The sequence below is a fragment of the Sapajus apella genome, unplaced genomic scaffold (assembly GCF_009761245.1).
Source record: "Sapajus apella isolate SASKATOON/1434 unplaced genomic scaffold, GSC_monkey_1.0 scaffold113, whole genome shotgun sequence".
Taxonomy (NCBI): Eukaryota; Metazoa; Chordata; class Mammalia; order Primates; family Cebidae; genus Sapajus; species Sapajus apella.
In genome coordinates, this window is record NW_022437053.1 from 658,420 (window position 1) to 675,725 (window position 17,306).

General features: G+C 55.4%; 1 protein-coding gene across 7 annotated transcripts in view; it reads right to left on the bottom strand.

Annotated features, from left to right (window-relative positions):
• APBA2 (amyloid beta precursor protein binding family A member 2) overlaps positions 1-17,306 on the bottom strand; it is a 211,836-nt gene that overhangs the window by 7,985 nt on the left and 186,545 nt on the right. For 4 of the 7 annotated variants that reach the window (XM_032259928.1, XM_032259926.1, XM_032259927.1 and 1 more), the window contains 6 exons: positions 13,588-13,733; positions 12,493-12,528; positions 8,315-8,401; positions 5,530-5,715; positions 1,627-1,806; positions 452-664 (listed from right to left, as the gene is read on the bottom strand). In XM_032259928.1, coding sequence (XP_032115819.1) covers positions 452-664; positions 1,627-1,806; positions 5,530-5,715; positions 8,315-8,401; positions 12,493-12,528; positions 13,588-13,733 — 848 coding nt within the window. The remainder of the gene's footprint in view (positions 1-451; positions 665-1,626; positions 1,807-5,529; positions 5,716-8,314; positions 8,402-12,492; positions 12,529-13,587; positions 13,734-17,306) is intronic. The other 3 variants (XM_032259932.1, XM_032259931.1, XM_032259930.1) reach the window with 2 other exon arrangements.

Sequence of the window (17,306 nt, forward strand, 5' to 3'; positions counted from 1 at the left end):
GCACCTCCCAAAGCTGCAAGCTCGTGAGTCTGACGATCAGGGTGGCCTTCTTACTTAAGGAAACCTGTGTCCCAGCACTCAACTCATGCAGGGTGCCCCAGTCCAAGAGCACTGAGGGTGTTTCCCAGAAGAGGGACTTTCAGTGATAATCTAGGAAAGTCCCAGGCAGAACAGGATAAGCTGGCCACCCCATACTCACTGGTCCTTGGGTCCCTGCCCAGGGCCATATGGCTTGGCATGGGGCTCAGACAAGCCCTCCCTTCCCACCCTGGGGCAGCCCGGGTCCACCTCTGATTCAGACATGGAGAATGGTCTTGAGTTCAAATTTTGATGCCATCATCGACCAGTCACCGGGTGGGTCTTCCTGGGCCTCAGTTTCCCCATGAGTGAAGTGGGGGAAAGTGAGGTGGGGCTGAGGTGACCCCTGGGCAGAGGGTCCCAGGGCGCCTACCTTGATGATGCCTTGGCAGGTGGCGAGGGGCAGCCCCACCAGGCTGGTGCCATTGATGGACATGATCTGGTCCCCGATGCTCAGCTTCCCCGAGCGGGCGGCTGGGCCGCCATTCATCATGTTGGCCAGGATCACCGTGGGCAGGATGGAGCCCCAGCCCGACTCCACCACCACCACGCCCAGGATCTCACCCTTGTGCTTCTCCAGCTGCAGCTGCAAAGGGATCGGCAGTGTGAGGGGCTGGCAGCGGGGGCCGGGGCCTCTGCCAAGGACCCACGGGAGGATGAGGCTGATCCTGTCCCAGTACATCCCACCCTGCCCTGGGGTCCAAGACCGGCTCATCTCAGCCAGGAGAGGTCTTGGGCTGGGAACCCTGCCTACCCACTCCTAGCCTCACCCCACTCTGGCTCCCACACCCTCCTGGGAACCTGGAAGCACAGACCCCATCCCCACCATGCCCAGCACTGACCCTCCTGCTCCAAGCAGGGCTCCAGTGTCCTGGCTTCTGCTCCTCCCACCCCACCATACCCACAAGGCCAGAGGAACGTGATGACTCCAGCACCCATTCCTTGTCCCCCCGCCTCCACTCTTGCTAGAAAAGTCCTTCTACAGAAATTGGCTGGCATGCCTTCCGCAAGAAGCCCGGATGATGCATTCACTCATTCAACAAGCAGCAGAGACCAGCATCCACTCATCCACAGCAGACAGAATCATTCAGCCATTTAACAAGCAGTCAAGGTATGGGCTATCCCCAGGGTATTTGCTCCTCTGTCCCATAAGAACTTTCCAAAGACACCTAGGGGAAGCCACTGGGACCAACTAAGCCTCTGCTGCGGGCGGCTTCCAGCCTCCCCTGCCAGAGAACCCACGCTCCCTTAGAGATCCCACATGCCTTTCAGAACTATCTCCTGGGTGCCGAGCGCTAGCTGATGATAAGAACAGCATTAAAAGGCACGTTTTCAAGGTAATTAAAGCTGACTGTAATCAGCTTCTTTGTTACAAACACCTCATTTCACACGCAAGTGCTCAGCTGGAAGGCAGGAGTGAGGTGCACATTCAGGGCCGCACTGGAGTCTGATGGGAAGGCAAGGATCCCGGGAAGGCTCGCTTTGCAGGAGCTTGGGAAACAGAAGCTGGCAAATGTGGCCTCCCTGAGGCCAGCGGGCACAGCTTACCTCCTTGCAGTTTTCGGAGTTTGAGAAGTGGATGAGGTCGTCGTTGTACATCTCCTGGGTGTTAATGATGTCGCTGTACTCCTTCTGGCTCAGGTCTTCAGGGTTGATGCCATTGGCTCGCAGGAATTCCTGGTAAGCCACGCTGAAGGCCTGGCCGATGGACTGGGCGATGAGCTGGGCCTGTGTGGAGGGCAGGCCCGCTGGAGACAGGCATGAGGCACAGGCTCCCCACAGCCTCTTCAGCAGGGGCTGCGGCAGGGCTGGGTGCAGGATGCACCCGTAAGAAACAAACTGGGGGCCCTCCCTCATCTGGTGAAGGCTGTCTCCACCAGCATCCCACCGCGAGCGAACCCTGGTGTTCCCCTGGACCGCGGAGGTTCATGCCTTAGCTGTGGCCTGGCCCAGACACTCCAGGTCAAACCCATTTCAAAGAAAATCTGGGACAACAATAAGTTATTTACTACATGTCATATTTGTGTTGCTTTTTTGAGATGAGGTCTCACTCTGTTACCCAGACTGGAGTGGGAATGCAGGTGAGCACAATCACATCCAGCTAATTAAAAAAAAAAAAAGGTTTTTTTGTAGAGATGGGGTCTTGCCATATTGCCCAGGCTGGTCTCAAACTCTTGGACACAAGTGATCCTCCCACCCTGGCCTCTCACGGTGTTGGCATTGCAGGTGTGAGCCACTGCATCTGGCCGCATCTGTATTTTCTTTCCACTCATTCCAAAAATGGACTTTCGGTGTGTTTTCCGGGAGCATCGCCAGTTAGTTGTCTACCCTGCATGCATTTCTCGGTAGCAACATGACCCAGTGCCCACTGGAGGCAGGGCGTGCCTGGCTGCTCTCCTAGGGATGTGTGGCTGTGCCAGCCTGGGCCTGCAAGACCTGGGACTCCACACAGACCCCACGGAGCACAACGCTTCCTTCTACTTCCACTGAGCCGCATCAGAGGACACCACTGACGCTGACATGGGAGAGGCCTGGACACTGAAACAGCACTCAGGGCCTGGCCGGCCACCCGCTGATGCGCAGACAGTGGGAGGTGAGAGCTGGACTGAGCTCCCGGAGGACGGGCAGGCTGGCAGCTGTGCAGCCCTGGGAGCGCCTGGGACTCTTGGTGACCTCGGTGACGCCCCGATCCACAGCAGGCCTGCCAGGCTCTGTCCTGCTCATCACCTGCCTCCCCAGCTACCCTCAAGGGGGTTCTGCATGGGCGCCCCCACCAACCGCTACTCAACAGGATCCCAAAACATGAAAACAAGGGCTTTGGGCTTAATTCCCTTCCCACTCTCCATGTGGCAGATTAATATGCATTGGGAAAGGGAGGCTGGGCCGGATCAGAGCGCGCAGCAGGAGGCCTGCCCTCCAGCAGGCGTGGGGCTGCCTTTCCCGACGGGTCCTAAGCGGTTTCCAGGCCTTGCCAGTTCCCACGCCCAGCATCTCCGCTGCGGGCCCGCCTGGCTGGAGGCGCGGCGCCCGGGCACCGCCAGATGGCGCCGCCGGGCTGGCCGCTGCGGAGCTGGTGGGCACGTGGGGCTCGGCGGGAGGGTCGGCCCTCCGGGAGGAGCGCAGCGGGGGACCTTCCCCTGCCCCACACACTCGGGATCTGGGGGTTCGGGGCGCAGAGCGGCCCTCAGCTCTGGGAAGGGCGGCCTGAGAGCACTGGAGCCCGGAAGCCCGCTCCACCGCCCACGGCCCTCGGGCTCCACTCGGGCGCCCTCGGGCCACCCCCATTCTCCCTCCCCTTGGACGACACCTTCTGCCCCCGCGGAAGCTCCAAGCCCGGGGAGCCAGCTCCGCCGGGCTGCGCCTCCTTGGGGCGTCATCCGGGCCGCTGGTGTGCCGCCAGCCGCCGCCTCCCGTCCCTCCACGCGGGTCCCCGCTGCCTCCTGGCAGGTGTGGGGTTCAGGGGGCTCTCACTGCGGCTGGCCCGTCAGAGAAGGGGGCGCACTGCCTGCCCCAGCTCGCAGCCAGCCTGTGGGCCTTCACTGCTGCGAGGCCAGGAGCCAGCCCAGGCCCCGCCCAGGGGCTCAGGTAGCCTCCTGCAGGTGGGCTGTGGCCAGAGCCTGCGGGCGCTGGAGAGGTGGGGCCCGAGAGGCTGCGGTGCGCGGAGCACCCCGTGGCTCATCCACCCCGCCTCGCCCGGCCACTGAGCTCCACCGCACAGGGGAAACCAAGACGCCAAGCGGCCAGTGACCACCCTATGGTGCTTCCTATGGTCTCCTGGGTGACCACGCCACTCTCCCAGACCCTCAGACCCCTGTAGTCGCTCCAGCAGCCCACCTGGGCGGAGCTGCCATCTGGGTCCTCCTCTCCCAGCAGCTGCTCAGGGGCCCCTAACGTGCCACCGGCCAGGCCCTCGCCTCATTCCTTCAAGGACTACTCGGTGCCCCACGCACCACCACCCGCACTAGCTCCCACCCTCACCTCCCACTGAACTGAGAAACCCGGGGCTGCAGCAGCATCCGCTGCACCTGGGGGCTCCCGGTGTGCCCCTCAAAGCCTCTCACCAGCTGACTGCCAGCCTTCGCCACCGGTCTGCTCCTGGCCCCATTCTGCCAGCACCTGTGGCCCACACCCATGCCAGGTCTCAGTCACACAGAAATGCCCATCCAGGTGTCCAGAGGTCTCCATGTAGCGGAAGGCATGTGTGAGTGCGCTGTTGAAACCCCTCTCTCCTCCTGCAAATCTGCCATTGCACCAAGGCATTTCAAGTGGACCCAACTTCTCAGGAAGATGACTGCACCAGCCACAGGTTTGAATGCTGTGTCTTCAGAGTTCAAATTCCATGCCGTATTTCAGGATCACGACAAATGGGGACCTTTCCCTATTGCCCAGGTCCCCAAGACACCCTCAAGTCCTTATGTGAAAAAGAATGCCCTGGCCAACTGCCCATGAAGGATAGATTTTTTTTTTTTCTTTTTTAAGAGAGTTTCACTCTTGTTGCCCGGGCTGGAATGCAATGGCACAATCTCAGCTCATTGTAACCTCTGCCTCCCAGGTTCAAGCAATTCTCCTGCCTCAGCCTCCCAAGTAGCTGGAAATACAGGCATGTGCCACCACACCCGGCTAATTTTTTGTCTCTATTTAGTAGAGACAGGGTTTCACTGTGCTGGTCAGGCTGGTTTAGAACTCCTGACCTCAAGGGATCCACCTGCCTAGGCCTCCCAAAGTCCTGGGTTACAGATGTGAGCCACTGTGCATGGCCATAGATCATTTTTTAAAATTTCACTCTGGCAACAACCACAAAACTGGCTCACCAGCAGCACCCCTGCTGGTCTGTGAGTTAGATCAGCCCACAGGAAGGGCGGTTTCTCTCTGGAGTTCCCCTCTTGGCCCTGGGGCTCCCTTGTCAGCTCCTCTGTCCCCCTCCAGGCTAAAAACAATGCCCTTCTCCAGCCCAAGGAGGGAGCCAAAGACCTGCAATGTCTTCCTGAATCTTTGGAATCTTAGACTTCAGAATCACTTTCTACTTGCTCAGAAGGCATACCACACTCCAAGGCAGAACCAAGCCTCATGTGCAAGTGTGCTTTCTTAATACAGCATGCCAGGGGCATGCGGAAATTTGCATTTTAATAACAAAAGTTACGCAAAGATTAACTTCATTTTAAGTGGGGAAAATGTTTTGTAAAGGGATTTCTTCAAATAGATAGCTCCCTCATATATTTAACTACAGCTCAATTTAAACAGCTCCTGAAGAACCTATTTCAAGGAGTACAATAAAACTGTGTTCACAATCTTTGCAAGCCCAAAGAACATGTGAAAGATTACTGATCCACTGGAAAGTCAGTAACAGCACGGAGGGTTTCCACCTGAGCGTGGTTTCCGTGGCGCCTGAGCCCTGGAGCTGCCTGGGCTGTGAACCTGGGGAGGGGAGTACCCTGGCCAGGGCTTACTTACGTCCTCCGATTCGAACACGTGGCAAATCATCTTATACTGCTTCTTGCCTTCCTGGGCCCCGGGCGTGGTCTCGATGCAGTCCTGAGAGGCTGACCGGGGCATGCGGCGTCTGGCCATCAGCACCACGATGTTCCCAATGTCGGCGATGTAGGAGATGGTACGCAAGGCGTGGTCCATCATAGTTTCCTGTCGGGAGGGAGACAACACCACGTCAGGGAACGCTACTGGCACAAACCATTGAAAAGCACTCCAATTCCGGTTTCACCACCATGATTCTCCTGACATTTGGGGCCGGGTCATTCTTTGTTGTAGAGGGCTGTCACGTGCACTGCAAGGTGTTAGGAGCATTCCAAGCCTCTCCCCAGGAGATGCCAGTAGCACCTCTCCTTTCCCAAGTGTGAGGACAAAAAATATTTCCAGCCATTACCAAATGTCCCCTGGGGGACAAAATCACGTGGACTGAGGACCACAGCCCTAGTTAACAGAGCGTTTTAGGGTACTGATTTGCAGTCAAAGTCTGCTCTGGTCTCAGTCCCAGCTTCCAAAATGGACGGTGCAGAACCCAGGGAGGCATGATGCCAGGTGAGCTCTCGGTGTGTCTCTGCTGGAATAGGGGCCTGCCATGGAGTGAAGCCCATACCCTCCTGGATGAGAGGCCACCCATGGCTCTGGAGAAGGGTCCCTCCTGAACGGTGAGCTCCCCGTGGGCCCCGCAGTGGCCTGACCGGGCCTTCCTGCCAAGCAGAGGAGGAAAGCATGGAGGCCAATGCTTGCCACTCAGTGAGCTCTTAGGGAGCCCCAACAGCCCCGGGCCTGGGCCAAGAGACACCTAGGGCCGCGCACCTGACTCCGATTCCCTGAGCGTCAACTCCCTGGGCCTCGGGCAGACCCATGACTCTTGGTTTCTGCCCTTGGATAGGAATCTCCAGCTAGCATTTTGCCCACAACCCCTACCTAACAAGACTGCACACAAAGCTCAGAAAAGCGAATCCACTGGTCTTTTGTGCTTTTGTCCTCCGTTCACAAAAGAAACTCGGGTGTTTCTGCAACCTGTGGACCCTATTTATTCCTCACAGAATCCATCCTGCAGTGGATGCTGCTCCACCTTTGTCTCTGTGGCCAATTTTTTTTCTGGCCAAAGCCATGAGGGTGTTTCATAACCACGAGAGTCACCTTCCAGGGAGGGACACTGTAAACAGCTGGAGTGGCTTTTCAGCATGTCCTGATTTCTGTCACTGTCATAAATGCCTGAATCAATCCCCAGGTGTCAGAAATATGCTTCTTCCCCAGCTCCCCCAGCTCCTAGCTCACATCAATGGCAGATAGAGGCTCCTCACAGACAGAGGCTGCCTACCAACATGGCTGTATCTGCTCTCCTGCCTGACTGGCTACTGTGGCCTTAACAAGTCTCTCACCTGTTCCCTCCTCTAGAGCTCCCCTGCCCCAACAGCTTTAATTTGCATGCCCTGTTCAGAATCCAAAGATTTCCAGAGGGGGAAAAAAGGGAAGACAAGACAGAAGGGGCTGGTAGGGTGCACCCTGCACTGGGCCAGGCTAGGAGATTTCTCCTCTCTCCTTCCCAGGATCCAGCAGAGGAATTACCCACGGCCCCAGCTGCAAGAGTAATAAGAGGCTCAGAGACGTTCAGGAACTTGTTTAAGGCTATACGGCTCTTGAGGATGGAGCCCAGCTTCAATTCCCAACCCCATCCTCCCGCCCCAGATGTGGCATCTGCCGTGAGCACCTGGTGAGAAGGGTTATGGTGGCAGGCCTAGCAGCTGTCCCCAGAAAGGCCCGCCTGCAAGGCTGGCCCTTGCTGGCCTCTGGGAACATGGATCTCAGGAGGGCTCCCAGCACCCAAACTGACAACCGTGGTTCCTTCTGCCTAAACTGTTTATGCAAACAACATGATCTAGGCCGCACACCTCCCTTCCCTCTGGGGGTCTGGAATTTTGGCAGATTCCAGGCAGAGGATGCCTATGTGGCCGGCCCCCAGTAAACACCTCGAGTGTGGAGTGTTGGTGAGCTTCCCTGGTGGACACCACCTCACGGTGTTGTCACAGCCCCTTGCCAGGGAGTTCAGTGTGTCCTGTGAGTGTGGGGAGGGCTCTGGACACCTGTAGCCCTCTTGCTGATTCTGCTCCGGAGCCGTCTGCTGAAACAAATCCTAGCTCTGAGCGCACCGAGTCCTGTCAGTCCTCTGAACCCATCCAGCCTGTGGTGGCCTTGGGGACCCCCAGCACAGATGGGCGATGAGGACACCCGTCTCCCTGATTTCACACCAAGTGTCAGGCTCCAGGAGGGGCTGGTTCGGGGGAGTCAGGGAGTGCAGAACACAAAGATCACGTGACAAGGCGCAGACCAGGACACGGGACCTATGTGAGCAGAAAGGGCGCCACCGTGCCCACATCAGGGTGTGCCAGGGCCTAGAGGGTGGGCAGGGCAGGGCACAGCGCTGGGGTTGGGAGTGGGCTGCAGCATGAGCCACACGACGGGGCTGCTGCCTCCTCCGTCCCCAGACCTCAGGATCCCCAGGAGTGGGGAGCAGGGAAGGACCCAGGGCTCCCAGTAGGTCTTCCTGCCCACAGAGCCCTGGGGAGACGCCGGCACGCCTGCTACCTGCTGTGTGCTCCTCACTCCTCCCGCAGCCCAGGCTAGGGGCCTTGGACTGATGGGTGCAGAGGGCACAGGAGAGAAGTGCTGAGAACCAGGGCTGAGACCCTGGGACAAGGAGGAGGCAAACCTAGGAGTTTATGTGATTTGAACGACTGTCTTAAACGCTTACCTGCGTGTCCGCATTTAAAACCTTGATCCTCTGTGTGGAAATGAAGAGGTCCACTTCCGTCAGCGTCTGGGCATCCCCCTCAGAATTCTAAGAAAGGACCATGGATACTATTAAAATCCAAAACCAACTTGGAATAGAGGACATGCAAATAGCATCATGACAGAATGCCCAGCATCACTAATCACCACAGAAATCCAAATTAAAACCACATCAACGTACCATTTCCTATCTGTCAGAATGGCTGTTAACAAAAAGGTAAGAAGTGTTGGCACGGGGTGGAGAAAAGGAAACCCTGGTACACTGTGTCAGTGCAGCCACTGTGGAGACTGGTCCAGCAGTCCCTCCAAAAACTCAGAACCACCACGTGATCCAGCAATCCCACCACTGGGCCCATTTCCAAAGGAAATGCAATCAGTGTGTCTAAGAGACACCTGCACTCCCATGAGCAACTGCAGCACTACCCACAATGGCCAAGGCATGGAATCAACCCAACGTCCATTCACGATGAACGGATGAATACGCTCACAGACACACTGGAGTCTTACTCAGCCTTAGCAAAGAAAAAGGTCATGTCATTTCCAGCGCATGGATGAGCCTAGAGGACATGACGTGAAGTGAAATGAGCCAGGCACAGCAAGATAAATATTGCAGGATCCCACTTGGGTGGAATCTAAAAATGCTGACCTCACGGAAGTAGAGAGCTGAATGGTGGTTACCAGGGGCTGGGGCAAAGGAGTAAGGGGGAATTATTGGTCAATGGACTCAAAGCTCCTGCTAGATGGGAGGAGTGAGTTCAAGGGATTTATTGTGCAGCATGGTAACTGCTGTTAATAATATTTCCATTCTTAAACATTGCTGAGCGTGAATATAGTGTTCTCATTATAAAAACTATAACGAACGTAATGCACATGTTAACTAGACATAGTCATTTCACAATGTATACATTCTTCAAAATATTATATTGTATGTAGTAAATACAAACAATTTTATCTGTCATTGTATAAAGTCGTAACTCGAAGGAAGGCTTGGCAATTTGATCAATTACCCTGAGTCCATGGAGAAGGAAATGCTACTCCATAAAGGAGCAGCCATCCGAAATCTGCCTGCGTGCCACCGGCCGCATCGTCTAGCTAAGTGTGAGTCCTCGAGGCAGCCTGTAAGAGGCACCCAGGAGGGCGGAGGGCCGGCCCCCAGGGAGCGTGAACAAGATGGGGCAGGACGCCTGTGTCTGCCACCACAGCCCCTCCTGTCAGGGGCAAGCAGGGCCCCTCTGGCAGACCCTTGTGGAACTCGTAGACTCAGGCTACGTTTCCTGGATTTGGGATGCTAGGTATCCTTAAGAAATGGGGAAGACATTTTCAGAGAAGGTGAATGAAAATGTCAGCCTTTCCTTCTGATTTAAACAGTCACCATCGTGTCCACCCCACAGTGGCCTTGGGGGACTGGGCCCTGGGACTGGCCTGAGAGCTGACTTCACAATGACAGAGAGAAGCCAAGAGAAGTGCCACACAAAAGGGCCGAATTTGTCACCACTGCTATAGTATGCCCAGCACACGGCCGTGAGACGGGTTTTATGGGCTGTTCTGAGCTGAGTGAACTCTTCAGGGTCTGCCCCAAACCAGGATAGCCTTTAACTGGTTTTTACATTTGTAAGAATCCTAATAACCACTGCACAGTGGCAATGAATTTGCAGTTCTGTTGGTTTGCCTGCCAAAGTGAATAATTCTCCGTGGTCAGCGGGGAGCCCAGGGTGGTTCCATTTCAAAATAGCATAAACTGTGATTTAATTATTTGCTAGAAAATCTGAAATAAGAAATCTCCCTTCTGACAATTCCTCAAGAATCCTGAGTTGCAGAGAGGCCTGGTATTGTAATAATAAGTGTGTATTTTAGCTCAGCTGTCAAGGGCAAGGGTCATTTGGGTTTTCTCCCAGGGGTGATGCTGCTTTTAGCTTATTAGAAAGAGAAAGGAGCTGGAAGCAGTGCACCTGACCATCGGCAGCCACAGTGGAGTTTTCCTCTGTTTTTAAAAATTGGGTTACACTCAACACCAGCATGCATTTAAAGGTTATATTCATGGATTGTGGCTCAAAATGATCTTGCTAAAAAGTAGGTCAAGCCAGAAGTGAGTGAGAAAAGTTGCAGGTGGCCCTTGGCATTAGTGATAGGTGTGCAGGAAACCGGAGGCTGGGATCCCTCATTGGGAGAAGAGGGGCAGCCTGAAGCCACCCAGGCTAGAACAGAAACCCGTCAGTAACAGGGCAGGGAGAGGACACCCATCATCCTCCTTGGCGGAAGAAGGGAGGGTGCCAACAGCACAGATCCTATAGACACCAGAGAACAGGCCACAGGGTAGGCCTCCCCACATGTGCAGATGGGGGTGTCACCTGCAGTCATCAGCATGGCCAGGTCAGGAAAGGGACCGCTGGCAATGACACTAATCACCCATTTGCCAAAAGCAAGAACAAACCATAATTCAATGTAATCGGGTGGCCCCCTGGCTGGCTGCAGAGGCCTGTTTGAGCTGGGTCTGCCTGTACCGACCCCTCCAGAGACAGTAGCAACGCTGTAGGATTTCTGGACCTGACGCCAGCTGCAGTCCGTAGGGACTCCCTGCTCCAGCTGGACTAACAGGCTGCAAGCAAGGGCCCCTCTTTTTTAGGAAAAGTACACCCCCAGCTGCAAGTCTGCAATGCATGGCACGTTCTGCCTTGCCCCGAGGAAATCAGCCCAGGAAGAGGAGCATGAGCAAGTTCCTTCTTCTCCTGTACCTGAGCAGAATCAAAGGAGATGCCGCTAGGCAAAAAGCAGACATCCTAAGTGGACCAAAGTCTCACTGCAGAAGAGGGAGTGCTCACATGGGGTCCTCTGGCCACAGCGCCAGAAAATGGCATCATTTCAAAGCAGGGAGGGGAACTAAATCTCCTGCTATTTAAACAGAAGTAAACAGTAGGCAACAAGCCCCCGGGTCTGCCCCCAGCCTTGTGACACCAACTATTTTGATATTTTCTGTATGAGGAGGATCGGAAAAGTTCCACCATTTACTAAATGACCAGGTGACAAACAAATGGCTCAGTGTCAAACCAATTTTTAAAAGTCTGCCAATGTTTAAACATCTATTTCCTTTTTTTCTTTTTCTTAAGAGACAGGGTCTCACCCTGTTGCCCACGATGGAGTGCAGAGGTGCAAACATGGCTCACTGCAGCCTGCACCTCTCAGGTTCAAGTGATCCTCCCACTTCAGCCTCCTAGGCAGCTGGGACTTCAGGCATGTGCCACCATGCCCAGCTAATAAAAAAAAAAAAAAAAAAAAAAAACTGACCGGGCGTGGTAGCTCATACCTGTAATCCCAGCACTTTGGGTGGCAGATGGATTACCTAAGGTCAGGAGTTCAAGACCAGCCTGGCCAATGTGGTGAAACCCCATCTCTACTAAAAATACAAAAATTAGCCGAAGTGGTGGTAGGCGCCTGTAATCCCAGCTACTTAGGAGGCTCCGGCAGAAGAACTGCTTGAATCTGGGAGGCAGAGGTTGCAGTGAGCCAAGATCGTGCCACTGCACTCCAGCCTGGGCAACAGGAGGGAAACTCTGTCTCAAAAAAAAAAAAAAAATGTGGAGACAGGGGTCTTACTATGTTGTCCAGGCTGGTCTCAAACTCCTAGGCTCAAGTGATCCTTCCCACCTCTGTCTCCCAAAGTCCTGGGATTACAGGTGTGAGCCACTGCATCCAGCCTAAAAACTCATTTCCAATTAAGAAAGCACAGCACGGGCAAACTGAGCTGTTCACCCTCTTGACTTACGCTTAAGTTATCTTTACCTATCAGAACAATTCAGAAATACTGCACAGGAGGCCCAGGCCCTAGACCCACCACGCTGTCAAGTCAACTAAAAGTCATATTAATTTACAATGTCCACATAAAACAGGGACATCACGACATTATCCAGGCTCCAGTACTCAGGAGATGCTGAGAAAGAGGAACTAATAAATCCTGAGTGGTTAAAAAAATGAAGTGTCTGTGGTTTCATTCACAAATGTCTAAGATTCACCTGCTAAAGAAGGAAAAGCTGCTTTCCAACATTACTTGGATTCCCAGGGAGCCCCCTCAGCCCCCACCGCCCAGGACAAGCCACAGAAACACAAGCAAACACCACTGTCCCAAGGCCTCAAGGCCCCACACACCGCTTTTTTCTTGATCTTGGCAGCCTTTTGCATCCTCTGAGAGCATGGAAGATAAAAGAGAAGCAGGTTGGCAGGGAGAGAAGGAAGGCACACAAGGTTATGTTACGCTGCTGGTTAATGCTCCCCACACTGTGGCCCAGTGCCTGGCAAAGCCTCTGCAGGGTCAGGTGGACAGCCACTGCCCACATCAAGCACACACAAGTGTCCCTGGAGCACTAGCAATGACTGTCAACCACCTCATCTATGGAGGATGGGAAAGATGCCATCAGCCAGCAGGAAAGTGAGCCAAGCTCCAGGCAGCAGTGCAAGGCAGGGGTCAGGGGTCAGGGGTCAGGGGTCTGGGGTCTGGGGTCTGGGGCAGGAGGGCCCAGCCTCTGCTGAGGAGCACTGGCCGCCAGGGCTCAGCACTGCCCTGGGTTACCTGGCTTTCTCCTGCCCACCCTGGATGGCCATTCATGGTGCTCCTCTGCCTCTGTTAGAGGAGGCTGTGTGTGGTGAGGGCTAGGGAGGAGGCTGCCATCATTTCTCACCCCCTGGGCTGGCGGGCATCTGCAGATTCCGTCTTGCTCAGAGAGCTGCATCCTCAGATGGCCAAGTCCCCTCCCCCAGCCCCATTTAATGTTGCCGGTGTGGTCTCATCTTCCCCTTGCCTGGCCTCACCCACCGTTCTAAACCAGACAATTCAATGAGTACTTTGAGCTACAAGCAGGTCAAAGCCTTTCTTGAGGTCCTGAATTTAAATAAAATGTGATTCATTTATCCCCCTTTCTGGAAGCACTTTGAATGGCACTAAAAATACACATACTGTGGAACTGGGATTTGGGACTGTTTTATGACCAGAATGCTTTAGAGCGAAGATCTTTAAAGGTCATGTTTCTGGGATTTCATGGGCCTCTCATTAAGGCACTGGCTGCCTCTGCCCAGCCCAGCTTTCTGCCAGCCAAGGTGCAAGCTGCCCTCAACCTCATGGGCACCTGGGCCGCTCCTGCTCCCTGTGTCAGAGCTGGAAAAGGGCCTGTGCCCCACCACATTCCCTCCCGCCAGGGGCCCCCAAAGTGCGTGGGCATCCCTGAGGACCTCTGGAAGCACCTCTACCTTGACCCGGCTGACAGCCTCCTGCGCTTGCATCATCCTGATGTTTTTGGAAGGGTTCCGTTCCGACAGCAGCTGCGTGGACCCCAGGTAATTGGCAGCGAAGATGATCCCATCGATGAGGTCTTCCGGTTCGCAGGGCCCTGGAACTGAGGGAGGGCAGAGTCAGAGTCTCCCTAGAGGAGAAGTCCCCTGAACAAAGGACTCGCAAGCCTGGTCACAGCACACGAACACGGCAGCCAGGACGCGGGGCAAAACAGACGGGCCCAACCCTCACGTATGTGCAGGCAGCCGGGGCGGCCGGTCTGCTTCCCTCGTTACCCAGTACCGAAAGTAACTGCACAAAATCAAAACTTGGGCTAGAAAATGCAGCCCAAACGGTGTCAGGAGGACAGTGCCAGTATTCCAGATGACTGTCACTCAAGGTGACAATCACAGGCTGCAAATCCAGAAGGCATCACATCCCAAACACGACAGCACTTTCCATGCCTTCCCCGCAGCCCCAGAACCCATGCCGGTGACCTGAAACTGTGCTCTGGGCTTCTTCTTGGCCTCCCCCTGTGCATCTGTCCCGGGGGGCTCCAGCCCGCCTGCAGCCTCAGGATGCCCACGTAGCTCCTCACACCCATCACACCGCAGGCCCAGGCTTGGCGACATCATGCTTGTTCCATCTGCTGCCCCTAGACCATCAGGGCCCAACAGAACTTCCACTAGCCACAGTGGAAGGTTCCATCTCTGTGGTGTCCAGTACAGGAGCCACTAGCCACATGTGGCTTTGAGCACTCGCCCTGTGGCTCCTGCAGCTGAGGGGCTGCATCCTTTTCTGGTATGTAATTTTAATTAATTGAAACATTAGAGCTACATGTTAGGGCCATATCCAACCTACCCCCAAGTCCAACCTACCCCCCGTCCATGTTGCCCACAAGCCGATCTTGAGTGGCTCCTATGGCAGAGAGTGTGGCTCCAGCTGGGGTGGGCAAAGCTTTTCTGTAAAGGGTGAGATGGCACGTGTTTTAGGCTTTGTGGGTCTCTGTTGCAACTATTTACCGCTGCACCTGAGGCGCAAAGGCAGCCGTAGATGATTCATAAAGAGGAGGTATGGCTGCATGCCAAGAAAACTTTATATGCAAAATCAAGTGGCCAGGAGGATTTGCCATTGGGGCAGCAGTCCTTAACTGGCGGTGAGTGCACGTGACGGGCTGCGGAAGGCGTTAGTTATTACCCATCAGCAGAGCCGGAGACCCGGGTCCAGGGCACCCGCCCGCAGGTCCCCGTCCAGGCTGCACAGGCACCTGGAGCCAGCAAGTGTTCGGCAGCAAGCAGGCTGCCTGCAGTGAGGCAGCCGGAGGCGTGAGCCTGCGCCAACTGCCACTGGCCCACCCTGGACCCAGAGCACATGTCCCAAGCTACCCTCTGAAACTATGCTTCTCTTTAAGCCCACCTCTTTGGAGCTGCCTGGGAAGAAATCTGTGTTATGCATTCACTTCAGCAACCCCCAGCCCTGTGGAATTGAAATCAAAGCTCCAAAAGTGGTCGCAGCGTGGATCCATTAGCCTACAACTGTCTTTCTGAAGGCCGATACCAGAGGCTCACACATCAGGCCGTAATACGGGAAGCCGCAGACGCAAAGATGCAGCAGCCATCTTTCTCAGGCCACGCCCACAGCTCACACACTAAGGCCAATTTCGTAAAGCGTTTTAGAACAAGGCAAAGTGTTCTCAAGTGTCAGGGTCTAGAATTTGGGCCTTGGAAGGTCCCAACTTAGGAATGCCCAAGGCCAGCTCCCCTCCTGATGGCACCAGCTATCACCACTGACTAAGTGGTACTGAGCACCAGGCTGTGTCCTGGGGCTGCGACAGCCATGGGACCCAATGCTGGGGAAGCACCCCAAGGACACCTGGAGTTGTGCAGACAAAATCAACTAGGATGCCAGGTCTTTTCAGGGAATGTGAAACTGCATGAAGGCAGCCAAACCCAGGATGAAGAGACAGCAACTCTCTTTAGATGGGACAGTGGGAAGGCGGCGCTGAGGGGTGATGGGTGAGCGGAGACCCAGACACCAGGAGGTCAGATGCCTGGTAAAGGAATTCAGTCTGTAAAGTGACGTCATCTCAGGCCCCATCGGAAGGGAGGCTGGCAGCTCTTGGGATCCGGAGACCCAAGTGAGTCTCCCAGCTCTTCCACCCGCCCTGCTCGGCGAGGCTTGGTGCCCCTAAGTCAGGCACCCAATTTTTGTTTTTTGGCCTCTATTTCCTCACCAGCAAAACAGGGGGTGGGGAATTCCTGATTTCTACTTCCATGGAGTTACTGCAAAGATAAGATTTATCGTATGAATCTCCTAAAGGCTAAAAGCATTTAAAATGCAAGACAGTCATTGATGAATTCTTAGTTTTTGTGTCTAGCTCAAAAGACAAGTCATAAACCGTGGCTACGGAAGGGCCCCCGGCAGCAGCTGTCACCACAGGCAGCATCCCAACCCAGGTCCTGCTCCCTCACACAGCCTTGGAGAAGTCTGAGAGGGCACTGGGGCTGGGAGGGCAAGGCACGCCCACTGTCACACTCACACTGGAATACAGGGCAGGGACCAGATCCAAAGTTGGCCGCATCCCAGACAGTGGCCTCCAGCATCCCCAATGCCCCGGAACCTCCCAGCTGCAGGTGTGAAGTGGCACGGACCTCTTCTAAACCCTGTGCCTGAAGGGGCGGTAGGTCATGCAGACACCTGAAGCTGAAGTCACTTGGGGAGGAGTAGAGGGAGTAAAGCCCTGAGCAGCCCTGGCTGTGCCTGGCCTCCCCCCATGGGGCCTGCAGAGTCCCTGACCCCACCCCAGCAAGTGTGACTCACTAACCCTGGCGTGGGGACCAGGAGCCTGTGTTCACACACACCGTTCACACTGATGCATAGCCAGTTTGGGGACACCTGGCCTTTAGCAGACATAACCTCCCGCCCCAGAATCATCTCAGGAGCAAATGAATCAGGAATCTCCAGCCAAACCCCTCTGGGAGGCACAGGCCTGTTCATGCTTCCATGCAGGGGTGGTGCCAGGTGGGCTGCCAGGGACTGCTGTAAGGCTATTCCTACAACCCAGGCCCCCAGCGGGAGAAGCCTCGGCTGACTGCAGGGATCCGAGACCAGGGTCAAACCAGGTTCCTCCTTTCACCACAGGCCCTTCACCCCTTGGCTCTGGAGTGGATAAACCTTCTCCCGGCTGGGCAGGGCTGCAGGCACCAATGTGGGGGACTGCAGGACTCGGGGTGGCACCAGGGGAGGATGCCCTGCCCACCTGTCCCTTGGAGGGTGCACCGGGGCCTGTCACAGGGGAAGCAGCAGCAGCCCCACGGAGGGGACAGAAGCCATGGATCCCAATGCAGCATCCCCACCCTACCTGGGGGTTTCTTCAGAGTGAAGTGCGCACATCTGCCTGGCTTGGTGGCTGGGACAGCGTGTGTGACAGGCCTGACTGCCACAGGCTCACCAGATAGGCCCTGTGCTCCCTTCTATGGCATGCGGCTGTGGGGCCGGGAAGGGCCCCAGCGCCTGAAGTAGCCCATTTCTACCACCTTACACCACCTTGCAGTCCCCAGTGAGCATGGTTCAAGGGCACCCCCCAGTGAAGCCCGAGTCACCCCGTGGGACCTGATGCAGTGGCTCTCACTGACCACTAGATGGCGTCACTTTGTTCTGCAGGAAAGCACTGGCTCTCCCAGCCTCACAGCCCCAG